General features: G+C 41.9%; 1 protein-coding gene across 4 annotated transcripts; it reads right to left on the minus strand.

Moving 5' to 3' along the window:
• Window positions 1-133: 133 nt before the first annotated feature.
• Window positions 134-25,059, minus strand: myom2a (myomesin 2a). 4 transcript variants are annotated; one of them, XM_018672523.2, is made up of 37 exons: window positions 24,920-25,059; window positions 23,826-23,954; window positions 21,923-22,015; window positions 21,298-21,433; window positions 20,348-20,502; window positions 19,911-20,003; window positions 17,704-17,792; window positions 17,571-17,609; window positions 16,590-16,754; window positions 16,334-16,495; window positions 15,482-15,623; window positions 14,232-14,431; window positions 14,089-14,142; window positions 12,535-12,662; window positions 11,776-11,959; window positions 9,942-10,116; window positions 9,563-9,684; window positions 8,949-9,136; window positions 8,713-8,839; window positions 8,453-8,631; window positions 8,245-8,359; window positions 7,413-7,572; window positions 6,432-6,538; window positions 6,294-6,338; window positions 6,055-6,191; window positions 5,565-5,709; window positions 5,060-5,119; window positions 4,865-4,932; window positions 4,624-4,737; window positions 4,145-4,232; window positions 3,998-4,036; window positions 3,743-3,848; window positions 2,909-3,072; window positions 2,782-2,818; window positions 2,667-2,689; window positions 2,331-2,386; window positions 134-1,399 (listed from the first exon to the last, which is right to left on the minus strand). In XM_018672523.2, the coding sequence occupies exons 2-37, from the start codon at window positions 23,930-23,932 to the stop codon at window positions 839-841; spliced, it is 4,563 nt and encodes a 1,520-aa protein (XP_018528039.1). In that variant the 5' UTR covers window positions 23,933-23,954; window positions 24,920-25,059; the 3' UTR covers window positions 134-838. The 4 variants fall into 4 exon arrangements, with proteins under 4 accessions (XP_018528039.1, XP_050926331.1, XP_050926332.1 ...); XM_051070374.1 differs by lacking the exon at window positions 14,089-14,142 and having other exon boundaries at window positions 14,220-14,431; XM_051070375.1 differs by lacking the exons at window positions 11,776-11,959; window positions 12,535-12,662.
• Between the last annotated feature and the right edge of the window lie 551 nt (window positions 25,060-25,610).

A 25,610-nucleotide genomic window follows, 5' to 3' on the forward strand; every position in this document is an offset into this window, starting at 1 on the left:
AGGTTTGTTTACCTGTTGCGCAGTCTCTCTGACCCTGGATGCAGCACGGCCTGTGCTGCTGCAGGAATCATGTTACCACCTGATGTATGTGGTGTGAGGCAGAGAGAAGATCAGTCACAGAGACGACAGGAAGGAGGCTGATAAGTCAAGTTTATTGCCATCACAAAGCATTGTGGGAGCAAAACCAAAAAGAACCATCTGGTATCTGCTGGTCATTTCCCTCAGTACAGACAACAGATCCCCAGCTGTGAACCTGCTAACTCCCAGCTGGTTTGGTTTAAAGGATAATTCTGGTTTCTAACAACTTAACAATCCCTCAAATACCTGGCGAGTACAAGTTTATTACTGTGGCTGACATGAAGTTGTATTAAACCAGAACTACCATTTAACATCCACAAAAAAATAAATGAATACAGGCATTCCACCAACGTTGCATAGTGGAAGGTGCAGCTTTTAAAACACTGAAAATTAACATCTACCCTGGTCTGTTCTTTTTCTTTTTTTTTGCTTGTGTCGAAGCACAGTGACCAGATGAATGACATGAAGTAACTGAAAAGGACATCTATGTTAGTATCCACTGTAAAAGTCCCTCTTTTGTTGGTTTGTCCTATGTTTATTGTGCAACTAGTTCTCGAGAAGTAGCACAAGAAAAAACTGCGAGGACTAGTTAGCAGCCTGTGTTTTGAGAGTCGTAGTCCAGAGAGAGCGGCGGAGCAGAAAGTGGGACTTTTAACAGCGGCTACGTCTAAGTAAGTACTTCTTAAACTGGTTTCACACTCATGCTAAAAATCAGCGTTGCTAACAGCACGTGTTTCCCCTCTGATATCTCCACCGCCGTTTACTTCCTCGGTGGGGTCGGGGACTTCATGAATCTGGGTGGGGTCGGTGACTTGACGCTGCGAGGTGGAGTCGGGGATTTCGGGGTCGGGGTGGGAGACTTGGGGACCGGGGTGGAAGCAGGGGTGGACGCCGGGGTTGGGCTCTTCAGGGATGGCGCTGGGGTCTGGGCCTTGGAAGGTGTGGGGGTTGGGGTCTTGGATGGGGGAGCTGGGGACCTGGGTGGCACAGGCGTGGCTCCGGGCGTGGCTGCGGGCGTGGCCGCGGGCGTGGCTGCGGGCGTGGCCATTTTGGGCTGCCCCAGTTTGGGCTCGGGGATCTGCTCGCCGTGCTTGTAGACGCTGACGGTGATCTCGACGAACTCGCCGCCGTACTTGTTCCGCACGTTGATGCTGTACTTGCCGGAGTCTTCGGGGGTGACTTTGTTGATGACGAGGCTGGCGAACTTGCCGCCGTCAAACGTGACCCGGGTGTGCTCGGTGGAGGTGACTTCCTGCTCGTTCTTGAACCAGGTGACCTCAGGGGTCGGCTCGCCCCACACGGTGCAGGTCAGGCTCAGGGACTGTAGGGGGTCGAGAGTCAACTCACGTCAAACATCACTCAGAGAGAAGTTTCCAACAATGTAGGTTTGTTTAAGGACTGAGTTGTGTTGTCCAGAATGTGCTTTTTAAAGTCAAATTATTTACTTATCATTTATTTATTTCTGTTCATTTCTTCAGGCTTGATGATTCTGAAAAACTTAAGTTGTGCTTCAGTAAGAGAATCAGAGTTTTTAGCAGAACTTGGGAGAATATTTTGCTTGAGAAATGAAATGTTTGACCCCTGCAGCTGTATATCTGGTGTCTTGTAAACTCATTAGAGTTGGGCACTTTGTGTGCACGACACAAAAATAAAACAAAATACAACACAAACTATAATAAAAGCAATTTAAGGGCGAGGTAAAATAAATTGTAAAAGAGCCCTGAGGGTCTGGACTCCCAACAGGAACTGAAAGATAAATCTGAGAGAGGTAACACGGTTAGAAAGAAGAAAACTATATTTCTGCTATAGACAGTAAGGGCTAATGGTAATGTGTGTTTTTAAAGAAATAACACACAGGTTTAATCACCCTTTGCCTTCTTTGGCTACAGCCTGTAACCAGTCCAAGTCGAGTCACGAGTCACTAGACTAAAAGAAAGGTTTTATAAAAATCTGCATCTTCTAGAAACACTATCATACTCGCATTGGATGGCTGCTTCAGCTTGTCTGTTCTTGTTAAATAAAATAAATTAGAACGCTCTTATATAACTCTTATTTTTCTGTTTTGTTCCAGCACTTGTTTCGTAGGAATGCTGCTGGGGAAGTGCAGCTCTAACCCTTGACCTTCTTCCTATGTGGCTGCTGTAATGACGTAAACAACATACCTACAATAAAGGTGTTTAAAAAAAAAAAAGATCATGTTGCATCATCCCTGCAGCACAGTGTTGATTTATATCAATCTGACAAATCCTCACCTTCTCCTCCATGATAGTGACCACGTCAGGCAGACCGCCGACCACTCTGCCACGGTCTGAGGACACACAATGAAACATAAGTCACCTCTGCTCCGACTGTAAAGCAGAAAAAACCTGCAGCTCTGCTTCAGTGAACAATATCACCCTGTTTACACTGTGAGCTCATGTAAAACCACCTCTCCCAGTGTAAACAAGGCCGAGATGTACAGAAGAAGAAGAAGCTGTGACTCTCTGAACTCTTTGAAAGCAAATAACTCGCCTGTCAGTCTCTGCATATGTAACCTTTTAAATATAGGTCAATGAATGAGCCTGAGGAGAACACAGTGTAATACTCACTCTTCTCGGCGAATGCAGCTGCCCTGAGAGATAAAAGAAGGACAGTGTGATTAATATAATGTGGACACAATTTAAAATACATGTCTACAAAGAAGTGGACTGCTGCGTAACTTACTTAAGTCTCAGGTACTCCTCATAGGCATCGGTGTATGCTGCAAAAAGACAGAGTGGTAAAATAAGATAAATACGCAAAACTGATTAAAAGGAAAACAAATATATGAGAATGAGAAGTTCCTGTGTACCCTGTCCAGAGAGGTCAAAGGTCCTGGTGTAAGTCTTGACGCCGTCTGAGATCTCGATGGAGTAGTGACCCTTCTCCTTGTCGGACGGGTCGCAGATCTGCATCCAGGCCATCTCTGCGGTGCCACCGATCCTCATCTTCTCAGAGGAGGCGATCTTACTCTCCCTGCAGGTTCACAGGCCACAGGACTCAGTTCTTCACTTCAGACTGAGGCTGCGCTTTTTACTGCATGTTCATTGTGCAGTGTAACAAACCAACAAACAATAAATCAGTTCAGGTGTTTTGCTTCTGACAGAAAACACCTGCTCTGATGTGACTGATTGATGAGATGCCAGAACTCTGACATATGTTAAAGTCTTGGCACCGGTTTAGTCTTGATTAATGACGTGTAATACTGTATAATCTGGCTCCACGGAACTGCAGTATGTTTGTGCATGTGTTTCTGTTGCCATCATTTAAGGTGCTATATGTACGTTTACTCACCAAGAGCTTCAGCCATTGTTACATTTCTAAGTTAAGACGTTAGAATACTTTGCTTTTCTCCGACTGAGCCCTTCCCAAAACAGAAAACACCAACATATATCAAGTAAAATAATCAAAAACGTTCCAGTGTCAGCAGAAACAGTAAGAAGCTGATTGAGAAAATGAGTTTTCAGGATCTTGAATGTTGAGTGGGGATGTGTTTTCAACCTGTAGATGATAAACTTTCTCTGATAAATATGAGTGAACCAGGATATGAATATTGGTTAGTATTTTACGTGGTGAGCTCACAAACTGCCTGCTCAAACCTTTGTGCATCTCAGCCGTTAAAGTAAATATCGATCGTAAACTGTACTTGTGTTTCCAGACGGTCTTCATCTCCTCTGTGTAGTAGTTCATGTAGCACTGCAGCCTGATGCCCTCTGGAGTACACTGCAGCACCAGGTCAGAGGCAGACGAACCTGAGAGGCACAAACAAACAAACAAACACACAGTCAGAGACAGTGGTCTGATAATTAACTGTCTTCTGACTCTCTTATTATTAACACAATCATCACATCCTGTCAAACACATACTAAACGTCAGGTTTAAGTCAGCGAATCAGACTCACCAGCAATCTGGGCGATGGCGTTGATGATGTCGTCAAACACTGCGAATCAAAGAGAGAGGGGAGGACGGATTAAACACTGCGACGTGTTGATTGTAACAAGAACAAACAACAAAATAACTGAGCAGTTCTGAGGAAATAAAAACTGACCTTTGCCTGAAATGTCAAACGTAGATGTGTCCTTTCCTCTGTCGTCGCTGAGCACGGCCTTGTAAACTCCCTGATCTTTTCTGGAGAACTGAGGGAACAAAGATTATTGTATCAACGAGAAGCAGCAACCAGTAACTTTAAATTGATTTTTTTCCTTTGGGGTTTTTGAACAATAAAAACATTTTCTCTTAAGAATGATAAACTGTAAACTCATGAGAGCTTCTGTCATGTTTTACCAGACTGTGTTTGCTCATTTGTCTCTTTTTATTCATTTATTTACTTACTATCTATGTTGTCTTTCTTCTTTTCTTTTTTTGTATTTGTTCAGAGTTTGATTTCAGTTACTGTGCAACAAGTGTTTTGTTTGCATGAGCCACTAGTTCCATATAGTGGCTCATGCAAACATAAAGTGTTAAAATGGAGAAGGTAAATCAACGAGCTCCCAGCTGCACTCTGCTGATTCAGTCTGCAGTAGTTACCAGGGGGATGGGGAGGGCACAGGCTCCAGACATGACGTTGGGAGGAGTCTCCAGAACGATCTCTTCCTCCTCTCTGTACCAGTTGAAACGTGTCTCCTTCTTCACGTTGGCCACCTGACACACAATCAGCACATACAGGGATTAGATTCACTGGTGGAGCAGGAAGAACCTTTAAAACAATAAATACATGCTTTTTAAATCAACTTTAAAATGAGCCAAGGCTTTAAAAAGTTGTTGTCACCTTGCAGGCGAGCATCACGTTACAATCCTCAGTGACAGTGAAATACAGATACTCAGAGAAATGTGGACCTAAAACAAAAAGTGGGAACAGATGAATCAAAATAAACCAGTCTTATGAACATGAAGAGCAACAATGAATAGAATAAATAACAATAATAATAAATAATATGTGTTTAGGTCGTGTGTGTGTCAGTACCTTGCTTCCTGATGTGCTCTCTCCTCTGAAACTCAGCCTCCTTCAGAGCAGCCTTGAACACTGACAAAGGAAAAATACAACAGTCACCCTCAATAAATGTGCCTTTACTGCTGCTGGGTGTTTGTTACCAAAAGTCAGATGTGACTGAAAACCAATTATTGGCTGTTGGTCTTAACATTTGACCGTTTTCTCGCCCAGGATTTGTAGGAATTTATTTTGAACAGACAAGAGTTTCATGGCCTCCAGAGGGTTTTTCTACATTTTTGCTTAAGTGAGATATTTATTTTCTTTCCTCAGATTTTCATTTTTCTTCAGGATGGAAAACACCCGGAGCAGCGTTTAAACCAACATGGGAGACAGTGTTGATCTATCTGCTTCTCTTTTCGATGAGACTACTTTTAATTATTGATGAAAATAAATAAATCTGATAAATGACCCTGTACTTTCATCCAGCTCATTTACCAGCGATCTAAAGACAGTAATGTGAGGGTGAAGAAAGCCTCACCATCTCCCACCAGCACCAGGGAGCTCTGGGTTTTGGCCTTGCCGTCGTTGATCTGGCAGGTGTACGTGCCCTCGTCCGATCTGGTGAAATTATCCACAGTCATCTGGATGATTCCTGTGGCCACGTCGTGGCTGATCTTATGACCCTGAGGGGGAAAACGAGGAGAAGAGTTATATTTACAAACCACCAAGAAATCAGGTTCAAATCTGTGTGTTAATTATATCTTTGTCTCTGTGCTGCACGTAAGAAACGAATGGAGTTCTATAATATTACTGAGCATCAGATTTAGTTGTTGTCACCATATTAAAGAACTGTAACTTAATTTGAAGACTAAAGGATTAAAAGACATCAGAGCCGACTGTCTGACAGGAAAGATTTGTCTGTTTGTTTGGTTTCTTTGACAACAAGCGAACAGTGTAAGATGATCAGTTAACCTGAAATGTCAGTGCCTGAGGGGGTAAAGTTTAAATTAACTCAGTATGAATGTTACCTCTCCGCTGGTGACCTCCTTGTCGTTAACGACGAACCTGTAGGACACTGAGGGCGACAGTTTGACGGCCTGCAGCCAGAAACGCACGTGACCCTTCTCCAGGATCTCGTAGCTCAGGCCATGTTTCAGAGGAACAACTGCACGGAGACAAACAGCAAACAAAGATTAGATCCTGAGGAAATACTACTCTCAGCAACAATCTTTTTGTCTTTAAAAGTCTTGTGAGGTCTGATACTCACTTGGATGTCTGATGGCATAGCTGAGCTCCAGCATGGTGTTCAGGGCTGTAAAGTGGATTCAAGACAACATGAACACAAACAAGCAAACACACCAAATTTGTTTGTATGCAGTCACTACATGTAAACTTCAGGACATACCGTCCTCAGTCAGTGTGTGGCTGGCAGAGACTCCATCGGTGTCAGTGACGACCACAGAGTATTTGCCCAAGTCGTCCTTATCAGGGTTGGTGAAAGTCAACCTGGAGCTGTGAAGCAAACAAACACAACAACTGTTAAATAAAGTTAACACAGTTACAGCCTTCAACTCTACAGGGATAAAACTTATTATTCGAGAAGTCACTGCAGATCTCACTTTAATTTTAGAAATAAATAAATTAAAAATACTCCGAATTTTATTCCAAATTGTGCACAGTTTTCTTGCTGCTGTGTGGTGTAAAGCAAACTTTAAAAATGTTGTTTTGTATTTTAACAGTTTTTCTTATTGTTTTATTTTATGAATCTGTAATTTCTTCACTATTTTCTCATAATTTCCTGAGAGGTTTCTTGAAAAAGAAGCAGAGCTGCCGCCGACTGACAAAGATTCAAATGATCAGCTGGAGATCCCTCAGTCGTTTAGTTCAGTTTTTTATTGCTTCTTGTATTGTTTGTTTTGTTTTGTCACCGAGCACTCCTTCACAAACTGCCAGTTTGATGATGTTGCATGTAAAAAATAGAAAAAAGAAAAAAGAAATGAATATTTGTTGAATATTTGTATTGAACAGTCAAATCTTGGCTACAGCCCTGAAAAGAAGTAAACTAATAGTTTCAGAACTTTGTCTCGTTATTAGGAGATTGTTAAAATAAAATTTTTGTTATTTGCTGCAGTAAATTACAATGCTTGGATTTGGATGGATTACATTACCCCGCACATCGTGTTCTGTTGTGGCTGAAACTAAAAAAAAGAACGTGAGGGGGAGGTCAGCTGTTCAACATCACTTGAGGGGAAAACACACTGTTTGCTCTGAGTGCTTTTGTTTAACAGAATATTTTATTCTTTTCAGAGAGTCGTTCTAAATAACTGTTCTCTGTTCTCTGCCTGCAGCCTCTGTGATGATGTGTTGAGGATAACAGCGAGCTTACGTTCTGCCCTTCACTGAGACGGCGAGCCTGGGGCAGTCACCGATGGGCTTGTAGTTCTTGGACCACACGAACTTGGACATCTCGCAGATCTCACAGGCCTCAAGAGACAGGAAGACGTCTCCGGTTTCCTCATCCACGCCGGCCACGATCTCCTGGGTGCCTGTGAACATGAATAACATGAGACCACTTTGATGAGAAATCATACAGAAAATCTGTCTTTGGGTATGGAGTCTTTACTCTGTATCAAAACATCCTGCAGTGATGCCAAATATAAAGCCTTTATTACATTTACCCAAAATATTTAATACTTTGGTAAAGACAATAAAGTTCTTTCTTAGTCAGGAAAACACAGAGCCTTCTGGAGGACTTCTCAGACCTCTTAGAGGACTGCTAAAACCTTCAAGACTCCTTGAATCTTCTAAAGGACCTCTACAACCTCCTCATCAAACACTTAAACTTCCAAAACTACATGTGGAACAACCTCTTAAAGGGCCTCCATAACCACTAAGGCACATCTAGAGTTGTTTTAATGACTACTAAAACCTCCTAAAACCATTCATAGAACCTCTTCAATCCACTTAAACCTTCTAAACAATCCCTAGAACAACCTGGGAACCCCTAGTCCCTCCCTCAGGTTCTGTAATGAAAGTAAAACCCAACAAGAGAGTTAATAAGCCTCAAACTTGTCTGTATATGTATGTACTCTCATTATAAGACTATGTATGTTTGATGAGCTGGAGACTCAACACATCCCCAGACATGTCGGCAGGAGTTTTGTTAATATAAAGGGTGTGGTGCGGAGCAGACGTCGGCAGCGTTAAGTTGTTGTTACCTGGGAGAGCTTTGGCACAGACTGGCTCAGACCGCTGAGAGGGTTTTCCGACACCATTTGCATTGATGGCACGAACTCTGAACACGTAGGTTGCGCCTTCCTCCAGACCAGTCACCTGCAGTAGACCACGGAAACATTTTGGTATTTGGTGGATAAGATGGATTATTGTTCATAAAGCACGGCACAGAATCTCCGGTCAGGCTCCTACCTGCAGGTAACAGTGGCTCACAGCTTCCTGGTTCAGAGTAACAAAGTCTGATGATCCCTTTTTGGCCATGTCCACAAAGTATCCGGTGACAGCACTCGCTCCAGTGTAGACCGGCGCCTTCCACAGGATGATCAGGGAGTGACTTCTAACCTCACTGAAGCTCAGGTCGTAGGCTGGGCCTTGAAGTAAAGAAATAAACATCATGTCCGGTTGTTCCAGCTGTAGTATTGTGGTCTGACTTGTGTCGACGCGGCTCTTACCTGGCTCGTCCATGGTCCAGGCTTCACATTTCATCGATTCACTGGGAGCTGACGGTAGACCGACACCAGCCAGGTTAGCGGCCTGGACCTGGAACCAGTAGAAGTTTCCCTCCGTCAGATCGCCAACCTGAAGACACGGAGAAAACGTTTTGATGTTATCATCAGATATCATGATCCTCCATCTAAAGCAGCTGCATAACAATCGGATAATTTGATGTGCGATTGATGCCTCTTACAGTGCAGACTCTCTCCGTGAGACCGGCCTGGTTGACCTCCTTCCACTCCAGATTGTCGGCGTCATGCTTGTCGACGTAGTAAGCCGTGATCTTGGAGCCGCCGCAGTGTTTGGGGCTCTTCCAGGCCAGAGTAATGGAGGAGCCGTCACAGCTCAGCATGGTGATGTCAAAGGGATCGCTGGGAGTCGCTGAAGCACGTTACAACATTTACTCTGTTACTTTAAACACTTAGATCCCCTTAGACATTTTCTATCATTGAGAGCTGCACACATATCTTACATTTAAAAATAAGTTTTAACTGGTGCAAGTGTTTTCTAAAGAGGGAGCGTGAACTCTTTCTGGCACCAAACAGTGCTCTGTGTTACTACAGTGAGTTCTGTGAATAAAACACGCAAAAACAGTGGAGGTGGAGGTCGTGGGGTGAGACAGGTGGGAGAAAATTAACATAGCGATATAATACATACCGTACTCCACCCCCCCGCCTGGATAGAGCAATGAAATTAGCAACACAAAACAGCAAATGAAAGAAAAATGAATCGTGTTTATCAGCTGTTGTTGTTAATTATGTGTTTGTCTGATCGTATAAACACCAGGCTGTTCGGTGTTTGTCTTACTGAGGGTCGGCTCCACAGCGATGGGAGAAGACTCCTGTGACTCCTCACTGAGGCCGAAGACGTTGACGGCCTGGACACGGAAAACGTAGGACTCTCCTGGGATCAGGCCGTGGACCACGAACCTGAGACACACAGCCAGTTTTCATATGGATTACAAACCCAGTTAGCATCATGCAACAAAAAATTTAAATATTATTCAGAAAAGCGAGTGAAACGTTTTCAAAGAATCTCCCAAACAGATCAGAGAGATGTTATTAAGGCTTCTTAAGATTCCTGGGTGCAGTGTTGAGAAATAAAACTTACAGACGGAGTGTTTTGATGATAAAGAGGGGATTAGCTTGTGCTACTTTCCCTTAGGGGGGTGCTTTATTGGTATTACCTGCTGTGTTTGAAGGGTTTGTGGTTGCACGGGAACCAGTCCTTGGATCCGACGACGCGGCCGTCGATGTAATATCCCATGAGGTTTTTCAGATGTTTGGGAGGATCCCACTGCAGAAACACAGATGTCTTGGTGTTCCTGGTGGCAACAACCTTACCAGGAGCAGAGGGGACGCCTGTTCACAGAGAGAGGAGCTGTTATTAAATACCACTTCATGAAATTCAGACATTTTAGTTGCATTGAAAAGATACAGGTAGATTTCTAACATCTTAACGCTGATATTAACCTGATATTTCAGGTAACTGAAAACTGCAAGTCAGCGCTGTGAGAAAATAAGTTTGAACGTTCACTCGTCTCTGGCTCGAAGTGGTGGACCCAAGTCTCATCCATCGTAATGAGTGTTCATTTTCATTTTTCAGAAATGCAACAAAAGCTATTAACTTCAGACTTTCTGTATTATCACTCAAAGAGGTAAAGATTTGATCAACCTCATCAGGACGATTCAGATGGCGTCAGATCAGAAAAAAAACGTTCAAATGCTCGACTCTCTTCTTCTACTTACTCCAGGTAACATACTGATTCCTATCCATGGAATAAAAATAATAAAAATAAGCAGTAAATTCCACCTACTCCAGGTCTGATGTGAACATCTGGTGTCCTCCACTTACTGTACTGCAGGTGACAAAAGGACTGCCACTTGTAAAACATGCAAAACCTTCAAAGGTGTCTCCTCTTGGTGTTTTCAGTGCAGTGTGAGCTGTTGTTGGACATTACGTGAACAAACACACGCTGTGATTTGTGGTCTGTGAAACTGGTTTGGTGCCTGGGTTAAACACAACATGTGGGGGTTTTCTTTTAAAGATCCAAGGAAATGATTTAGAAACGTTCCCACATAAAACAAAACGAGGTGAAGCCACATGAGATTTGATTAAGCAGAGATTTAGCGGGCTGTTTCAAAGTATTCAGCGCAAAATAAAATGAAAAACCTGCATACAAACACAAGGTTAGAGCACAAACACACACAGTGGAAGAGTGAACTAAATGTGTGACGTTAGAACATTTCCATTAAACTCTACGTACCAACCGGCAGCTCAATACCTGCAAAATACAGCGACTCACTTTGAACAAAAGCTGCATTTTTTTCATTCCACGTGTTTGTGTTTGCAGATGCATTTACATGTTGTAAACACTGAAACTCTTGGGGTGTTTAGAGAAATACTAAAGTGCCGTTTTAGAAGAAATGAATTCTGGGTGAGATGATGAGACTATGTGAGGAGAAACTAAACACCTTGAATTTTAAGAAACAGACATGGTCACATGTAAAGAGTCTTAAATATGGATTTTGTCTCATCTTATTTTAAAATAAACTCTTCATTAGACGCCTCAGATAAAACCTGCTGTTATCGGGGCTAATATTAATCCAAGACCTTACTCATGTTGTTCTTTTTTATCACAGTTCAACAGTGAGATGTGATCAGCACCACTGGGAGCTATGACACAGTCAGGGAGTGTACAGAGAATATTTGTACGAGTATGACTCACTGGTGATCTTACAATAAATAAACAAGCTTCAGTGTATTAGAAACATGGAACAGGTTTTGTTTGTTATGCTGTTAAAATGAAAAGATGCTTCTGTTTGTTTTTTTTTTTCTTGTGGTCACATAAAATATTGAATTTACTTTATTATTTATATTATATTATTTATGTTGACCTTTTAAAGTCCTTATTCATGAACATTATCACAGTTTGTGAGATGAAATTTTGGTCTTTGAATGCACCATTGGAGTATGACACAGCATATCTGTGTTCTATATCTGTGACTCCCGGCCCTTACCGTCCTCATCCACCTTTTGGATGGGCTCTGAGGGCACAGAGGCCTCGCTGGAGCCGTACATGTTCACCGAATACACTCGGAACTGGTACTTTTGCCCGTCTTGCAAATCAAAAACCGGGTAACGGGGGGAGTGCAGTTTGACTGCCGTGTTGATCCGCTGCCACGCTCCAGTGCCTGCTAAGCACTGTGGGAGAGTCGGGGAGGGGAGGGGGGTGAGAAGGTACAGCCATCTGCAACAACCTCATCAATGTAGCATGAACACAAATAAACTATATTAACTATAAACCTGTGATAAACCTGCATTACCCACCTGTACAGGTCAATTATTTCAATGACATTGAACATGTAAGGATCCTTCTATGGATTTCTCTCTGCGTTAATTACAACTAAGTGGAGCCCCAACAATGCAAGTACAGTAGCATGTGGTGAGCCTTCAGTATGTGTCTGTAATATTACATAAGCATAAAAACAAAACACATTTAACCTCTTAAACTGAGCCGATAGCTCCGTCTTTACAAACTGCATCTGAAAGTTTTCCAAAATAGAAATATGTCTGAGTGAATTTGAAATTGGATTTAATATTTAAAATGGTGCGACACGGTCACGCAGCGAGGAAGAAGCTTCAGGTAACATGGAGGATAATTTACCTCCCAGAGTTTAAGAGGTTAATGTCTTTTATTATATTTCAACTACAGCACTGAGTTGAACAGAGAGCTACATTGATGGCAATGGATGGCCAAAAGGTGAAGCGACACACACCTTCTCGATGACGTACCACAGCGGGGCTCGTCCGCGAGGGCTGGGAGGCTTCCAGCTCAGCACGACGTACGATTTGAAAATCTCAGACGCATGCACGTCGGTGGGCTCCCCCGGGATAGTTACGTAGCCTAGATTGGGAGTGAACGGTGTTGAGGCATAAAGTACATACAGCAGCAGCGACTGCAGAAGTCCCACATTATGCAGTGTTCTTTTTATTGAATGTTTTTAATGATGCATTTTAAATTTACTTTATAAAGATGCTTTTATCCAAAGTGAAGTGTCCTTGAAGTGAGAATAAATCTGTTCAAGTGGAAGGAAATCAGTTTAAAAAGTTCACTGAAAGTGCTAGTTAGGTGTGTTTTATAACAATTTGCCAGTAACAAGAAGTTTGTTTAAAAGAGGCACTACTGAATTAATTTAAAAAAAAAACATCCTTGATGGGTCGACAGCAGCATTTTGTACAACTCTAATCTGAGAGCTGAAGTGCCGTCCCCCTTCTAAAGCTGCTAAAGACAGATAATGTACAGTATTTACTTAAACAGGGTGCCTTCCAGTGGTCTTTCTAAAAAGCAGGACCATCAGTTTTCTGTCCCTTGTTACTAGACTGGTTTGTAAAATTTGACTTTTGCATTTTCCCAAAGGTAAGAATAGATAAACCTCAGCGTTCTATAACTCTAATGACCTAAAGTTTAATCAGTGCACGGCAGTAAAATGTGGGACTTCTACAACGGCCTCACGTGTAAAATCATAGCAACGCGTCAGTCAACGTTATTTTTTAGTTTTTAAATTAGTTTAAAGTGGAAAACGACTCGACACACTTTGAGGAAGAAAGAAAACTCTTTGAGTGGTTTAATTGAAAAGTGTTTTAAAAAGTTTCAGTGTATTAAAATGTGAAAGGAAGGAGGTGGAGTTAGATCAAAAATGGCACTGCAACAGAAAAAATGGAGGGATGGTTTTGATTTGCGTTAAATTCAAGAAGTTAGAGCAAATGACAGATTAGTTTTGAGCTGATGTTTTTAGTTTTTATATTTGTGTCCAGTGTGACGTTTTTATTTTTCATGAAAAATGAGAAAAGCTTGGCTGGTGTCAGTTTGTAGAAAAGTCTGGAACTTAAAGCAGAAACATCTTTACTGACATACTGTACAGTAAAGATGTCATAACATATTATCTAATGTAAGAGCTGCATGGAAAAGAATTATGATGTGAATGTGATACAGCAAATAAAAAATCTCTAATATTTTCATGTTAATCTCAGAATTCTGAGAAAAAATGAATCGAGGTGAATCCTCATCACTCTCTTTTGTACCATAACAAGTCTCAGTGTGTGGCTGTGAAGATGAGGGATGATGAAGGATGTTTTCACATTATACTCTGTTTTTATTTACGGTACAACTCCCCCTTCTAAAACGTAAAGCTCAAGTGTTATGATGGTGATGATGGATTTGGAAAGAAGGATTGTTGTTAGTATTTGGTCTGTGTGAGATTATGAGGAAGTGGTTTAAAGGATTAAAGGCAGATATCTGAACCCAGATCAGTCCTTGTGTACTACTGTACCTTCCAGGTCATCGTCCTTGATCACTATGTCGTATTTTCCTTCGATTTTAATCACTGTTGCAGGAAGTGACGACAACAGACCCATCAGAAAACATTTGCTGTCGGCTACCATCGTCGTATTTTGTATTTACCTTCCTCGGTACCTTTCAGCCTCTCGCTCTCGGCCTCGTCGAGCGCGGTCACCTTGTCTGACTTGCGGGATGGATTGCTGATGCCGGCGCTGTTCACGGCTCTGACCCTGAAGTGGTAGGAGTGGCCCACGCTCAGGCCGTGCACCGGGTATTTACAAACCTTCACCGGGGCGTCGTTGCATTGGACCCAGGTGTCGCTACCAGCTTCACACCTACACATCAGGACAGGGAGATGAGCGTCATCAGCAGGTAAATCTCATTTTCATGCCCCCAGATTTGAAAAAATAAACAGAAAACGGAGCAGAATTCACTATTTTCTTAAAGCACACAGTTTATATTGAAAGGAAAATTAACAATTCATTGAATAACAACAGTGAACTGAAACATTTAGACATTAAACTTTAACATTTTTTCAAATTAAAGCTGCAAGTAACTCTTTCTTTGTTGGCCACTTGGGTAAAATAAACTTCACAACAAGCTGCACACATTAGTGCGTGTCTCAATTCACATACTTCCATACTCACACTCACTATCTGAGTGCATCGTGTGTTCACACTGTCAAATAGGAAACATGCAATGCACTATAGGTTCCTGAACGGTGAGTCAGAACGGTCAAAAGGTCGAGCGTGGAACGACGGACACTTCTCACCCTCAACAGTCGCCATCTTGGCTGCGTAGCAGAAGGGGAGAGGCCGCTAATGTATTTTCAAACTTGTGAAAATGGCGGTGTAATTTACAAGAGAGTGAAACGTTGACTTTTAAATCAAGAGAGCAAAGCAGCTGGTGGATATTTTGGCAGGTAACAATCGCGGTCACATGTTGCGATGGTCATTTTCGACTAATAATTATAGTTCCAGAGAAACAGAGAAACTGCTTCTGATACAGAAGCAGCAAATCCTCACACTGGAGAAGCTGGAGCCAGACGATACTTAGCAGATTTGCTTGATCTAATGATTTAAATGATTGTTGCTGACTCTGTCAATCAACTAATTGATTAATCAACAAATTGTTTCAGCTCTAGTGCAGAGACTGAACCACTCAGTGCGACCTACACGAGGCTAAAAGGCTCTGAGCTGCAGAGTTGGTGATAATTGTCTGTGGGTTTGAGTCATTTGGTGTAAAATTAATAAAATAAAATATTGATTACTGCCGCTTTAAATACACACTATGACACCAGATCATACTTTTAGTAATTTCCTGTAATTTGACTGTATTCACGTTTATGAGCCAAGGGCTGAAGAGGTTTCAGGGTGCAGACTGACCTGTCCACAAAGTATCCGATGATTGGCGCCTCGTTGACGGTGTTGGGGGGTTTCCAGGCAACCAGGACGTAGTCCGAGTTGATGTCATACGCCTTCACGCTCATTGGTGCACCAGGGGCTCCAGGTGTAGAGGGAGCGGCATCTAGGGACGAAGAAAAGGAGGATGTAAGCTGGGATTCCTCCATCACCTCAGGGTATGGACAAGAAAATCTTCTTCAGTGTTAAGTTGATGGAAACATGGGCGAAGAATTAGAGGAAATAAAATATACTGCACCTCCTTTTATCTATTTTCCTCCTCATTTTTTCTTTTAGGCACAATAGATTTTAATCTTTTTGACTCTATTCCTATGCACCTCTTTGATATCTATGTAATTGTGTCATTTAACTTGAATTTGTATCATAACTCAAATATCTTACGCTGATTATCGTGGGAACTGCAGAGATCCTGACTGAAGCCCTCACTAATTAGCAGGTGCTGTGGCGCTGCAGTTATAAAGAAAATGATCCCTCATTTTGTCGTGTTGAGGCACATTCTGTGATCAGGTTTGGTGGGAACTGGGTGAACTCTGACTGTCTGTCTGCTACATGCTGTCTGCTACTGATGTGTGAGTGTAAAGGGCTGAGATTTAACCTGTAAAATCACCTGTCAAATCAAAAACACCTGTACAGGTGGAGCTGAGATGTATTTACATTAAATGAGGTGGACGCTCCTGTTTTGTGCTTTAAATATATTTTTCCACCGTAAAGACCTAAAAGACCAAAACCTAATCAAATGTTACAAATCTTTAAAATCAATATGGTGATGATTTATTGATATGAAAACGCCACATGATGCAGAGCGTTGCGTCCTACCTGAGACAAACAGGTAGGCGCTGTGCTCAGCGGTGCCATCCTTAGTAAAGATGAGGAGGGTGTAGAGGCCCTCGTCGTCCTTGGCCAGGTGGGACAGCGTCAGACGGGCTGTGCCTCCGCCCAACGCCATCTCCACCAGCTTACTGGGTTTCAGCAGTTTACCTATTGGCAGACAAGATGGAGGGAACAGTGAGTAACACTAAGCTACGCACACCAGCACCACAGATGAACGAAGGAGAGGAGGAGTGATTATTACCGTCTCTGTACCACTGGGCGAGGGGCGGCACGTTGGGGAGGTCGGGGATGACCACCATGGTACAAACCAGGCTGATGGAGCCGCCTTCCACACCGAAGCTGACGGGGAACCGGTCGAGCAGACTGACCTCCAGCTTACTGGCATGGATCTCAGTCATATGAGGCACTGGACCGCAGGGAAACAAGAAGTAAAACATCAAACAACTTCAAACCACCACCTTAAAAACAACTAGAATGATATGATTTCTGTCTAAAGGAGGTACTTTTATATTCATTTTCAGCAGGTTAGAGTACTGTAATGGTGCCTTCACAGGTCTTAGTAAAAAATCTACCACACAGTGGCAGCTCATCCAGTTTTTAAGTCCTTAAAGTACCGCGCTGCCTTCCTGTGCACCAAAGGATTTATTTTAAAATCCTATTTCTTTTCTATAAAACTCTACATTTGTACCTTACAAAACATCCAGACTCCTCAGTTCATCTGGGACAGGTTTACTAAATGATCCCAGAATCAAAAACAAACAAGGTATCTAAGATAACTAAGATAAAACTGTACTGACAATAACTTAAATCTGGTGTTATGCTCTTTTAAATGCACTTTTAACGTCTTCTTTGTGTCTTGTTCCTCTGTAAAACAATATGAATTGTGTCTGGAAGGTCCTTGTCTTTATCAGTAGATGTTGTTGTGTTTTAAAACAAACTGGGCTCATGATGATCATCATTACTCCACTGCCTAAATACTAAAACATATGGATGTTAACCCAGATCAGCACGTGTTCCTCTACACTGACTGTGTCTTAAACAAGGACAGCAGCTCCTCACAATAGTTTCCACTGCTTATCAGGCCCCTCACATGCACTGCTATTTGTAGCCAAATGATCCCATGTGTTACTGGTTTGTGTCCAGGCCTGATTCCAACCAAAAATGAAAAAGACCCCTCCCGCCCCAGCTAGATTCTCAGTTACCGCTCCCCCTCTCCTCTCACCTAAACCGAGCTGGCAGGACTCTCTGGCTTCTGCTGGTCCTGTGTGGAGAAGGATTCACGGTTAGAGAGAGAGAAACACGACAGGTGGAAGCTTTCTTTAATGACATGGTGTCAGAATAAGAGGATGGCTTACTCTTCACAGTGACTGTGGCCTTGCTGGTGGCCGTACCATGCTGGTTGATCGCCACGGCACTGTACTCTGCAGTATCCCTCGCTACACACCTACAAGAGCAGACGGCAGGGAAACATGTCAACATGTCAGTCAGATTTTAGCAGAAACTCTAGTTCTACACAGGCCAGCTTTCCCAAACTGATACCTGGAATATTTCCATTGAACGGAAAGGTGCAGCCTTAATCTATAAATAGTTATAAGGAAGAGTTGGATCAAATCAGTACTAAATATATATGTGATAAGCTCTGATCATAATCTAAGGAAGCAACTTCTTCCATGTTAGCAAGAGAAAGAACGAACGATTATGTGTTGTTTTATGAGCGGAGAAGAAAAAATATTTTTATCCACCTACTACTTCCTCAAGTAATTCACGAGTGGTGATTGTGTATTTGCTTTTACTGCTTTACCTATTCAATATGTTCAAGATTTGTGTCTTTTAGGAGTCTGTTTTAGTAGATTATTATAATTACATATTCTCCTCTTTAAATCAAAATGTATATTCAACCCTGTGAAGAGTCTGCAGGATAAAATATTCTGAGAAGCAAAACCCAGGCTGAGGAAAAGCTCACACACCTCTTTGAATAAAGCAAATTGTCAGGGTAAAAGTGGAGGGAGAAAAAGGATTCTGAGGAGTCCCCACATTCCCACCTGACTTTATGTAATTGTGATTTGTGACATATTCACATTTAACTTGACAGACGAAAAGGATCTGAGCAGGAGAGGGAAGAACCAGCTGAAAATCAAGCCCATCTTTAAGTCTTGCCACCGTAACACAGTCAAATGTTGGTACATGAAGCAGTTCAGCTCTTTCTTTCCTCAACAACACCTCGGCAGCTCTTCAAGGCCTTCAAGCGGCAACCTCCTCAAGTTAATGTTTGATTACTCTGTTGAAAAATGACCTCACTTGTTGGGAGTGTGCTGAAAAGAAGGTATTACCCTTGTGACAGCAACTGAAGAGGAGTCTGAGGGTGAGAATAGAAGGAAGAAATGTGACCTTCACTCTGCACAGGACTATTTTAACTGTGATCCATTTTCTCAGCTGTGGGTGACATCGTCTCTAATTGAGTCTCTGCTCCTTTGCTAACACAACTTTTCACTTTTGCACTTCAGAAAATTCTTGATTTCGATTCAGTTGGATACAGAAAACGTCACATCACTGACCCTGCAGTGTAATGACAGCAGGCCGGTGATATTCATTGCCTCAAAGAAAGAGAGAGAGAGAGAGAGAGAGAGAGAGAGCAGTGGGAGGAATTCATGGCTCGAATGACGCAAAGGTCAGCACTTCAACACGAACAGCTGAGGAGTCTTGAAGATGACGAACAGGCCAGCAGGCCGGGCCCGAACCCTGAATCTACACCTCCTCTCACTCTGTGTCCCTCTCCAGCCAGCTGTCTTTGAACTTTTGACACCAAATATCAACGCAGAGCTGAAAAATGAAAAGCTTCAAGTGCCTCAAAGGAGATTATTTAGCTTCACAATAATGAACTCTAAACCCTTCTAATCCTGCCAGTAATCCCTCTGTCTTTCTCTGTTTTCCTTCGGCTTTCCCTCTTGTGCCACAGATTCCTGCATGTTTTACAAATCTTAAGCAAACAGCAGCAAAAAGCAGTTTCAAACGTGGATGTATTAAGAGAGCTGGATACAGGGCACAGTTTTGACGCCAGTTTAGCACAGCGGCTGCTCGCAGCGCTAAAAGTATTTTCCCCAAAGACCACCATTATGTGAGAAACATCTGTGAACCGTGAACTACAAACAAACAACTACATTTTAAAAATACATTATATGTGTGTTAAACTTTCCCAAAGTGTGCAATATTGTCCCAGTGTAAAGGCAATAGGAGAAGCTAGAAACCTTTTTTTCTTGGTAACATCTTCTAGTCTGGTATCCAGTTCCAATCATAAATGTATGGTTTCTCTAAATGCATATTTCCTCCCTTGTTTTTCAAAAGATTTCTGTACACTAGGCCAGTAGATGGTGATAAAATCAACGACACGTCAAATATCACAGAGGAAAATTCTGAGCATGTGTAGCAAGGTTATTTTTCTGGCAGTAAAACTGAAATAATAGTGGCTAATTATTTATTCATTTCTAGTTATTTGACATCTGTGTCTTCAGACGTGTGTGTGCCTAAAAAGCTGTTTGTTCTCAGGATGGAGAGTGTAACTTACCTGCAAATGAGCAAACTGTGGACTCCATACTTGTTTTCTATCTTGTACTTTCCTGGAATCCTCAGTGGGTCGACCGGCACTCCGTCTTTATACCTGTGAACAATCAGCAGTCAGTCATTTCTTCTCAGGGTGTTTCATACCTACATGCTATCACTCGCAGCTGGTAAAGTTTGTGTATAGGGAGACAATAAAGCTAAATGTGTTGCGTATTTAAATAGCAGCAGATATTTACAAGGTGCTGGCTGCTGAGAGGATGTGCTAAATGTTATAGGGATTAAAGGAACAATGCTAACAATGCTAACAAACCTTTTTTGGGGAGATCAAAGGATCAATTCTAAATTTCTTCCCCACATAATTAAAAACAACTTTAAAAAGAGGCACTGTTTCTTATGGTTACTCCTGGTTCTACAGTATATGCGTGATGTGAATATTCTGACCATTTGACGATGGGCCTTGGGTTTCCCTGCACAGTGCAGAGCAGTTTGACAGGAGTCTTCACCCACACCGTGTGGGGCCGCAGGGCCACCAGAAAGTCCGGCATCCTGGGGATTTCCTCCAACAAATCCACCCTCCTGGTCATCATAGCCTTAGCCTGGAGAGAGGAAACTGCATCAAGTGAATGTATACAGCACAGTGGCCAGGACGGTGACATATTGTTTCTACACTTAATATAGTTAATACTCATTATAAGTACTTTAATACAACATGTTGTCATCAGCAACATTTCCCAGCTGAGTATCAACAATCTGCCCAGTCCAGAAGGATTAGAGAGGTGAGGTCAGCGGACAGCAGTCTGCTCTGCAGCCAGCTTTCAACTTCAGCATCATTTGTCTGTCCTCTTACATCTGCTACATGAGGCAGGGCAAGAAACTTTCATATTTAGAAGAAATTATTATTAGTATCTTTTACTGTATCTACAGCTGATGTATGATAAACAAAAGGGCTCATCATAATCTGCTATACCACTCTAGGAAAACCAAAGTGTTAGAAATAAACTGTGGCCTGTCGATACAGATAAAGGATAAAAGGAAGAAAACACTTCTTTCTATTTGTAAAACTATTCAGAGACATAAACTAAAAGGTATTTAAAGAATGATTAGTTCTACTTTATTAAAGCTTCTAGCAGCTGTCCTGAAGAGAAATGAACAGTAGAGTATCATCTGCATATTTGTGATATAAAATGTTCTGTAATTAATACTGAATGATTTGATCTTGGTTTGTAATTAAGTCAGTGATGTCAGGGTGCTAAATAAACACTGTTGGCTGTGAATAGGTAAGCTAATTAAAGAGAAACTCATTTAGTTTCAGTTTGTGTAACAAAACAAAAACAACCAACAAGACACTACAAAAGTGCAGCACCCCAAATATCGTCCACTTGGTTCCTTACCTCTCTCTGGATCTCAAGACTCTCCACTTGTGCCTTAGTAGCAATCCTCATCCTGTGGAGCTCCTCCTGAATAACAGCCAGTCCTTTCCCTACATTTGTGGCCACTCTCTGGTATTCCTCAGTCTCATCAGCACTCCTAATGACACATAAATCATATTAAATCTTCCACTAAAGTTGGAACCAGCAAACTAAACAAATAGGATTGGATGACTTCACTTGAGTTTCTGAGGGTATACGCCAGAAGTTAGACGTATTATAAATATTTAATTGTGATGTTCTACCTGATCCACAAAGAGGTTTTCATCTCTTCAAGCCTGACATTGGATAAAACTGAACTTGAAGACAGAGATTTAATAAATTGTGTATCTGATCAGTGGTTCTCTCGCTGTGCACCAACAGTAAGAGACCAAGTGTTTCCATAACCTCAGCTGTCAATCTAACACATTGTAGATACAGATGCTACAATCATATCAGCTCTGCAACACCTGAATCCAACACAAAATAATCACCAACGCTATAGAAATGTGCTGTCTTCACTGGGCTCAGCTAATAAGAGACTGTAGTTCAGTATTACCTTACACTTAAAATAGCCTGACATATGACAGCAGCCAACGGGAAAACTCACCTCTGCCGGAACGCCGGCACGGTATAGGCTGGTTCCGCCATAGCCTCTGTGGCCTGGGCCTGCTCCTGGCTCACCGATTTAGAGCTTGATTTCCTATTGAAGGGAATCAGAGTCTGTTATTATGAAACAGCAACTGAAGGAGAATCCCAGCATAATGGACTTTTGGGTTTTAGTTGAGCAGAAGCAGTTGCTGATCTAAAACCTAATGATGTTAAATAAGAGCAAAAAATGGCACCAAATTCCCACAAATGAAGGTCTACTTGTCAGTAATGTCATGTGTTAATATTCTTAAATTAAAATGGATGGACAGAATATGGCACCAATCTTTTTTTTGATCCTCCCTTGGACCTTGTTGTTGGAAACCCACTTTTCTCCTTTTCTGCATACAACACAATCCTATACTAGAAATTTGGTTTAGGGAGCAAAAACTGTGATCTGTCTGCAGCCAAATCTATTGTGAAAAGGTTGATGGTGGATAGTGTCCAACATGGACGTCAAAATTTGGATTTTATTTTAAATTATCAATCGATCAAACTGAATTTTTTTAAAATCACATTCTGTATAGAAACAAAGTAAAAATAAAAATTCAGGCCTCCGTGTTTTTCTTCTCCAGTCACTCTGATGGAAAACTTCATGAGAAACTCGGTCAGTACTGATATCAGTATCTACAGCTCTGGCCACTGGCCTCAGATGTAGGTCAGGTTCAGGGGAGTGGCATGTGCCCTCTGACATAAGGCAGCGACTACATGATAACATAGAACAGAACTTGGCTCATAGTGGCTCAGATCTGAGACTTGAGGCAGTTTTAGGTCCTGCGTATCAAACTCGGCAGAAAGCGTAACTGTAGTAAGCTGCTTGGCAGAGCCAGGTGAGGTGCAATGCTTCGTAAAAGCTTGACAGAATGGTAAAATAAATAGTTGTCATGTGTCATGACCTGCACAACAATACAAAGCTAAATCTGTTGGCTGAAGCTGTAGAGCATGAGGAGCAACTTCTGTGGTCTTTACCTGGAGCTCCAGGTAGAAGTAAGTCACCGATGTCCATCGTTAGAGCAGATACTTATTCTATTTTCCAATTCTTTCAGCTTCTCCAAACTATGTCGCTTGTACTTGAACACACAGGGTCTTAAAGTATTTCCTGAGTGCCTTTACTTTAACATGCGTCGTGTTTTATCTCAAACCAGATCATTGTCAGATGGAGAAACAAATATCAGCCTACAGAGGGCCACAAGCATAATCCAAACTGCTGAAGCTACATGAATCTGGAACAGCTTCTCAATATTTTCTTCAACCACAAACTGAGTAATCTTAAACTTTCGCTTGTCGTTCGCCATTTCCATAATTATTCAGTTCCACTGTGCTCAAAATGACGTAGCGCTTTGTGATGAGAAACACTTCTGTGGGAAACTTTGCACACAGACAGCTGCAAGTGGAAACAAGAGATACAGAATTTATAGTATCATAAGTCAAAGATTACCCTCTAAAGCTAAACTGCACATTTGATGCTTGCTGGAAACATGTATGAGACTGTTGAACTATACAGATGTAAAACCCAACGAAAACAAACACCAAACGGTTTTGAATCCACCTGTTTTGTTGACCTAAGTCTTGATTCGACGCTCATCCAACCTCATTGAGTAATTTATTGTGACTTTAGAGTATCTCAATGATTAAAGATTTATTTCTGTTGCCTTCATCACTTTGTACTGGACAGACTTGTTCATGAAAATCTGGTCCTGCACGGCTTCAAATCTGACGTCAGAAGACAAATGGACAGCCGGCTAGGAAGCAGACGCATATGCAGCAGGAAGTCCAGCACCCTCAGCAGCAGCTCTATGTTCTCTACCTGGCAAAGCAGCAAAAGCCGTACTCTCCAAAGTAGGTGGTGAAGTGCACCTTCATACCTTTCTGTCTGCTGCTTGACAACATGTTTAGTGTGATGATAAGCATAATCAGTTTTGACTTGGCTCACATGCTTCTTCTTATACCAAGGTATGACTTTGGAAGCCATGACTGGAACACTTCAAGGAGACCTGGCCGAGAGCACCAGGGGTGGGGGGGGGGGGTGGGGGGAGGGGAGACCAAACATGTGTTAGCCATGTTAGCAATGTCAATACAAGTCCTCCCTTTACCATTACTGTTACTGCAGCCGTTGTGGAGTCTCTGTGATACACGTTTACTGGATTAAATCAAATTAAAGAGATGCAGGATAAACAGATACTGAAAGCATCCACAGTGTTTCTTAACTGCATTCATACCTCTATACAACCTGCAGCGTTAATAATAATATCTGTGGCTGTATTCAAACTAAAACACTGATATTTAAAGAATCAATGAATACCATCTTAATCTAACAGGAATACACGTCAAAAGTCCAACATTTAGGAGACATCAGGACGGTTCCAACATATTGCCAGAGCTCAGCACTTCAAATGTTTCACCTTACAGCCTCACACAGCTCAGCTATGAATAGCTTGCAGCAGTCTGCCTCTTCCATGATTGGAATAATGAAGGAAATAAGAGTCATTACCAGTCGTGCACAGTCTTTATGCTATTTAATTAAAACTGTCATCTAGGAAATGGGACTGATCAGACTGTACAGGCTATTTTAATTTGAACAAGACTAACTTCTAAACCGAGCTGTCAAATCCAAACTCTAATTGTGCGTCCGTTGTGTACAATCAATTATTTCAACACAAGAATATTTTTACCTGAGTCTATTTGGCTGACACAAATTAGGAAAAGAGGGTCAGCAACCTCTTAATGCCCTGGTATGTAGGGAAGTACTGCTCTGGGAGATTACAACTGACTGCTGCTGCTTCCCCACACAGGAGACAGATTATCTACAGCCCATTTATTACAAACACATTTCACTTCGCCCACGTTTGACAGCAGATAACTTGTCTTCCAGCACTGATCTTCATTTTGCTAAAGTTATTTCTCCACTAAAGAAAAATCAGCCTATACTAGTGAGCAAATATAAAGAAAAGTGACTTACCCCAAGAGATTAAAACAGCGCAAAGCGGTGGCAGACCAGCCTGATGCCGCTTGGGAAGCACTTGCTGATGGTAACAAAAATATTACCCTCTCACTGGAGGAATGCTGTTCCCCTTCCACCCCATGTATGGAGGCACTTAAGACTATATATAGCATTTACCCCCAAATTTTGCTCTCATTCTGCACTTTGGAGATGAAGAGTGTGCATCTGTACCTGCAAATTTATTAAAGTATTTTGAGGTATGTTTCATCCACTGAATTTAACCTTTATTTTATTAAACTTTTAGTGAAAGATTAAGGCTTTAAAAATTTACAAACATTCATGGGGTCTGGATTTGTAAAATGAAATATTTTCACCCAACAATATTTCATTTCAGAAACAAATCAGTGTTAAAGTGTCATGATGCAAATCTTCACATTATTGACAAGAAGACTTCTAACAAGTTTACCAAGAGGTGTCTCAGCTTTAGATATCAAAAATATTCATTTATGCAGCAGCAACAAAGGTGTTTTGAGATCATTTTCTGGCAGATAACAACACTGAAAGCCTTATGAGACCTTTTTAGGTTTCTCAAGACAGCCTGTCCTCCTTGGCTCAACACTTGTGAGCAGCAGTCAGGCTATTTTTAACAGCAAGTCCTCCGTTACAGTGATACCCCCAAGAGCCCCTGGCAGCTATTTATATTCACACA

This window comes from Lates calcarifer, linkage group LG5, assembly GCF_001640805.2.
Source record: "Lates calcarifer isolate ASB-BC8 linkage group LG5, TLL_Latcal_v3, whole genome shotgun sequence".
Classification (NCBI taxonomy): domain Eukaryota; kingdom Metazoa; phylum Chordata; class Actinopteri; family Centropomidae; genus Lates; species Lates calcarifer.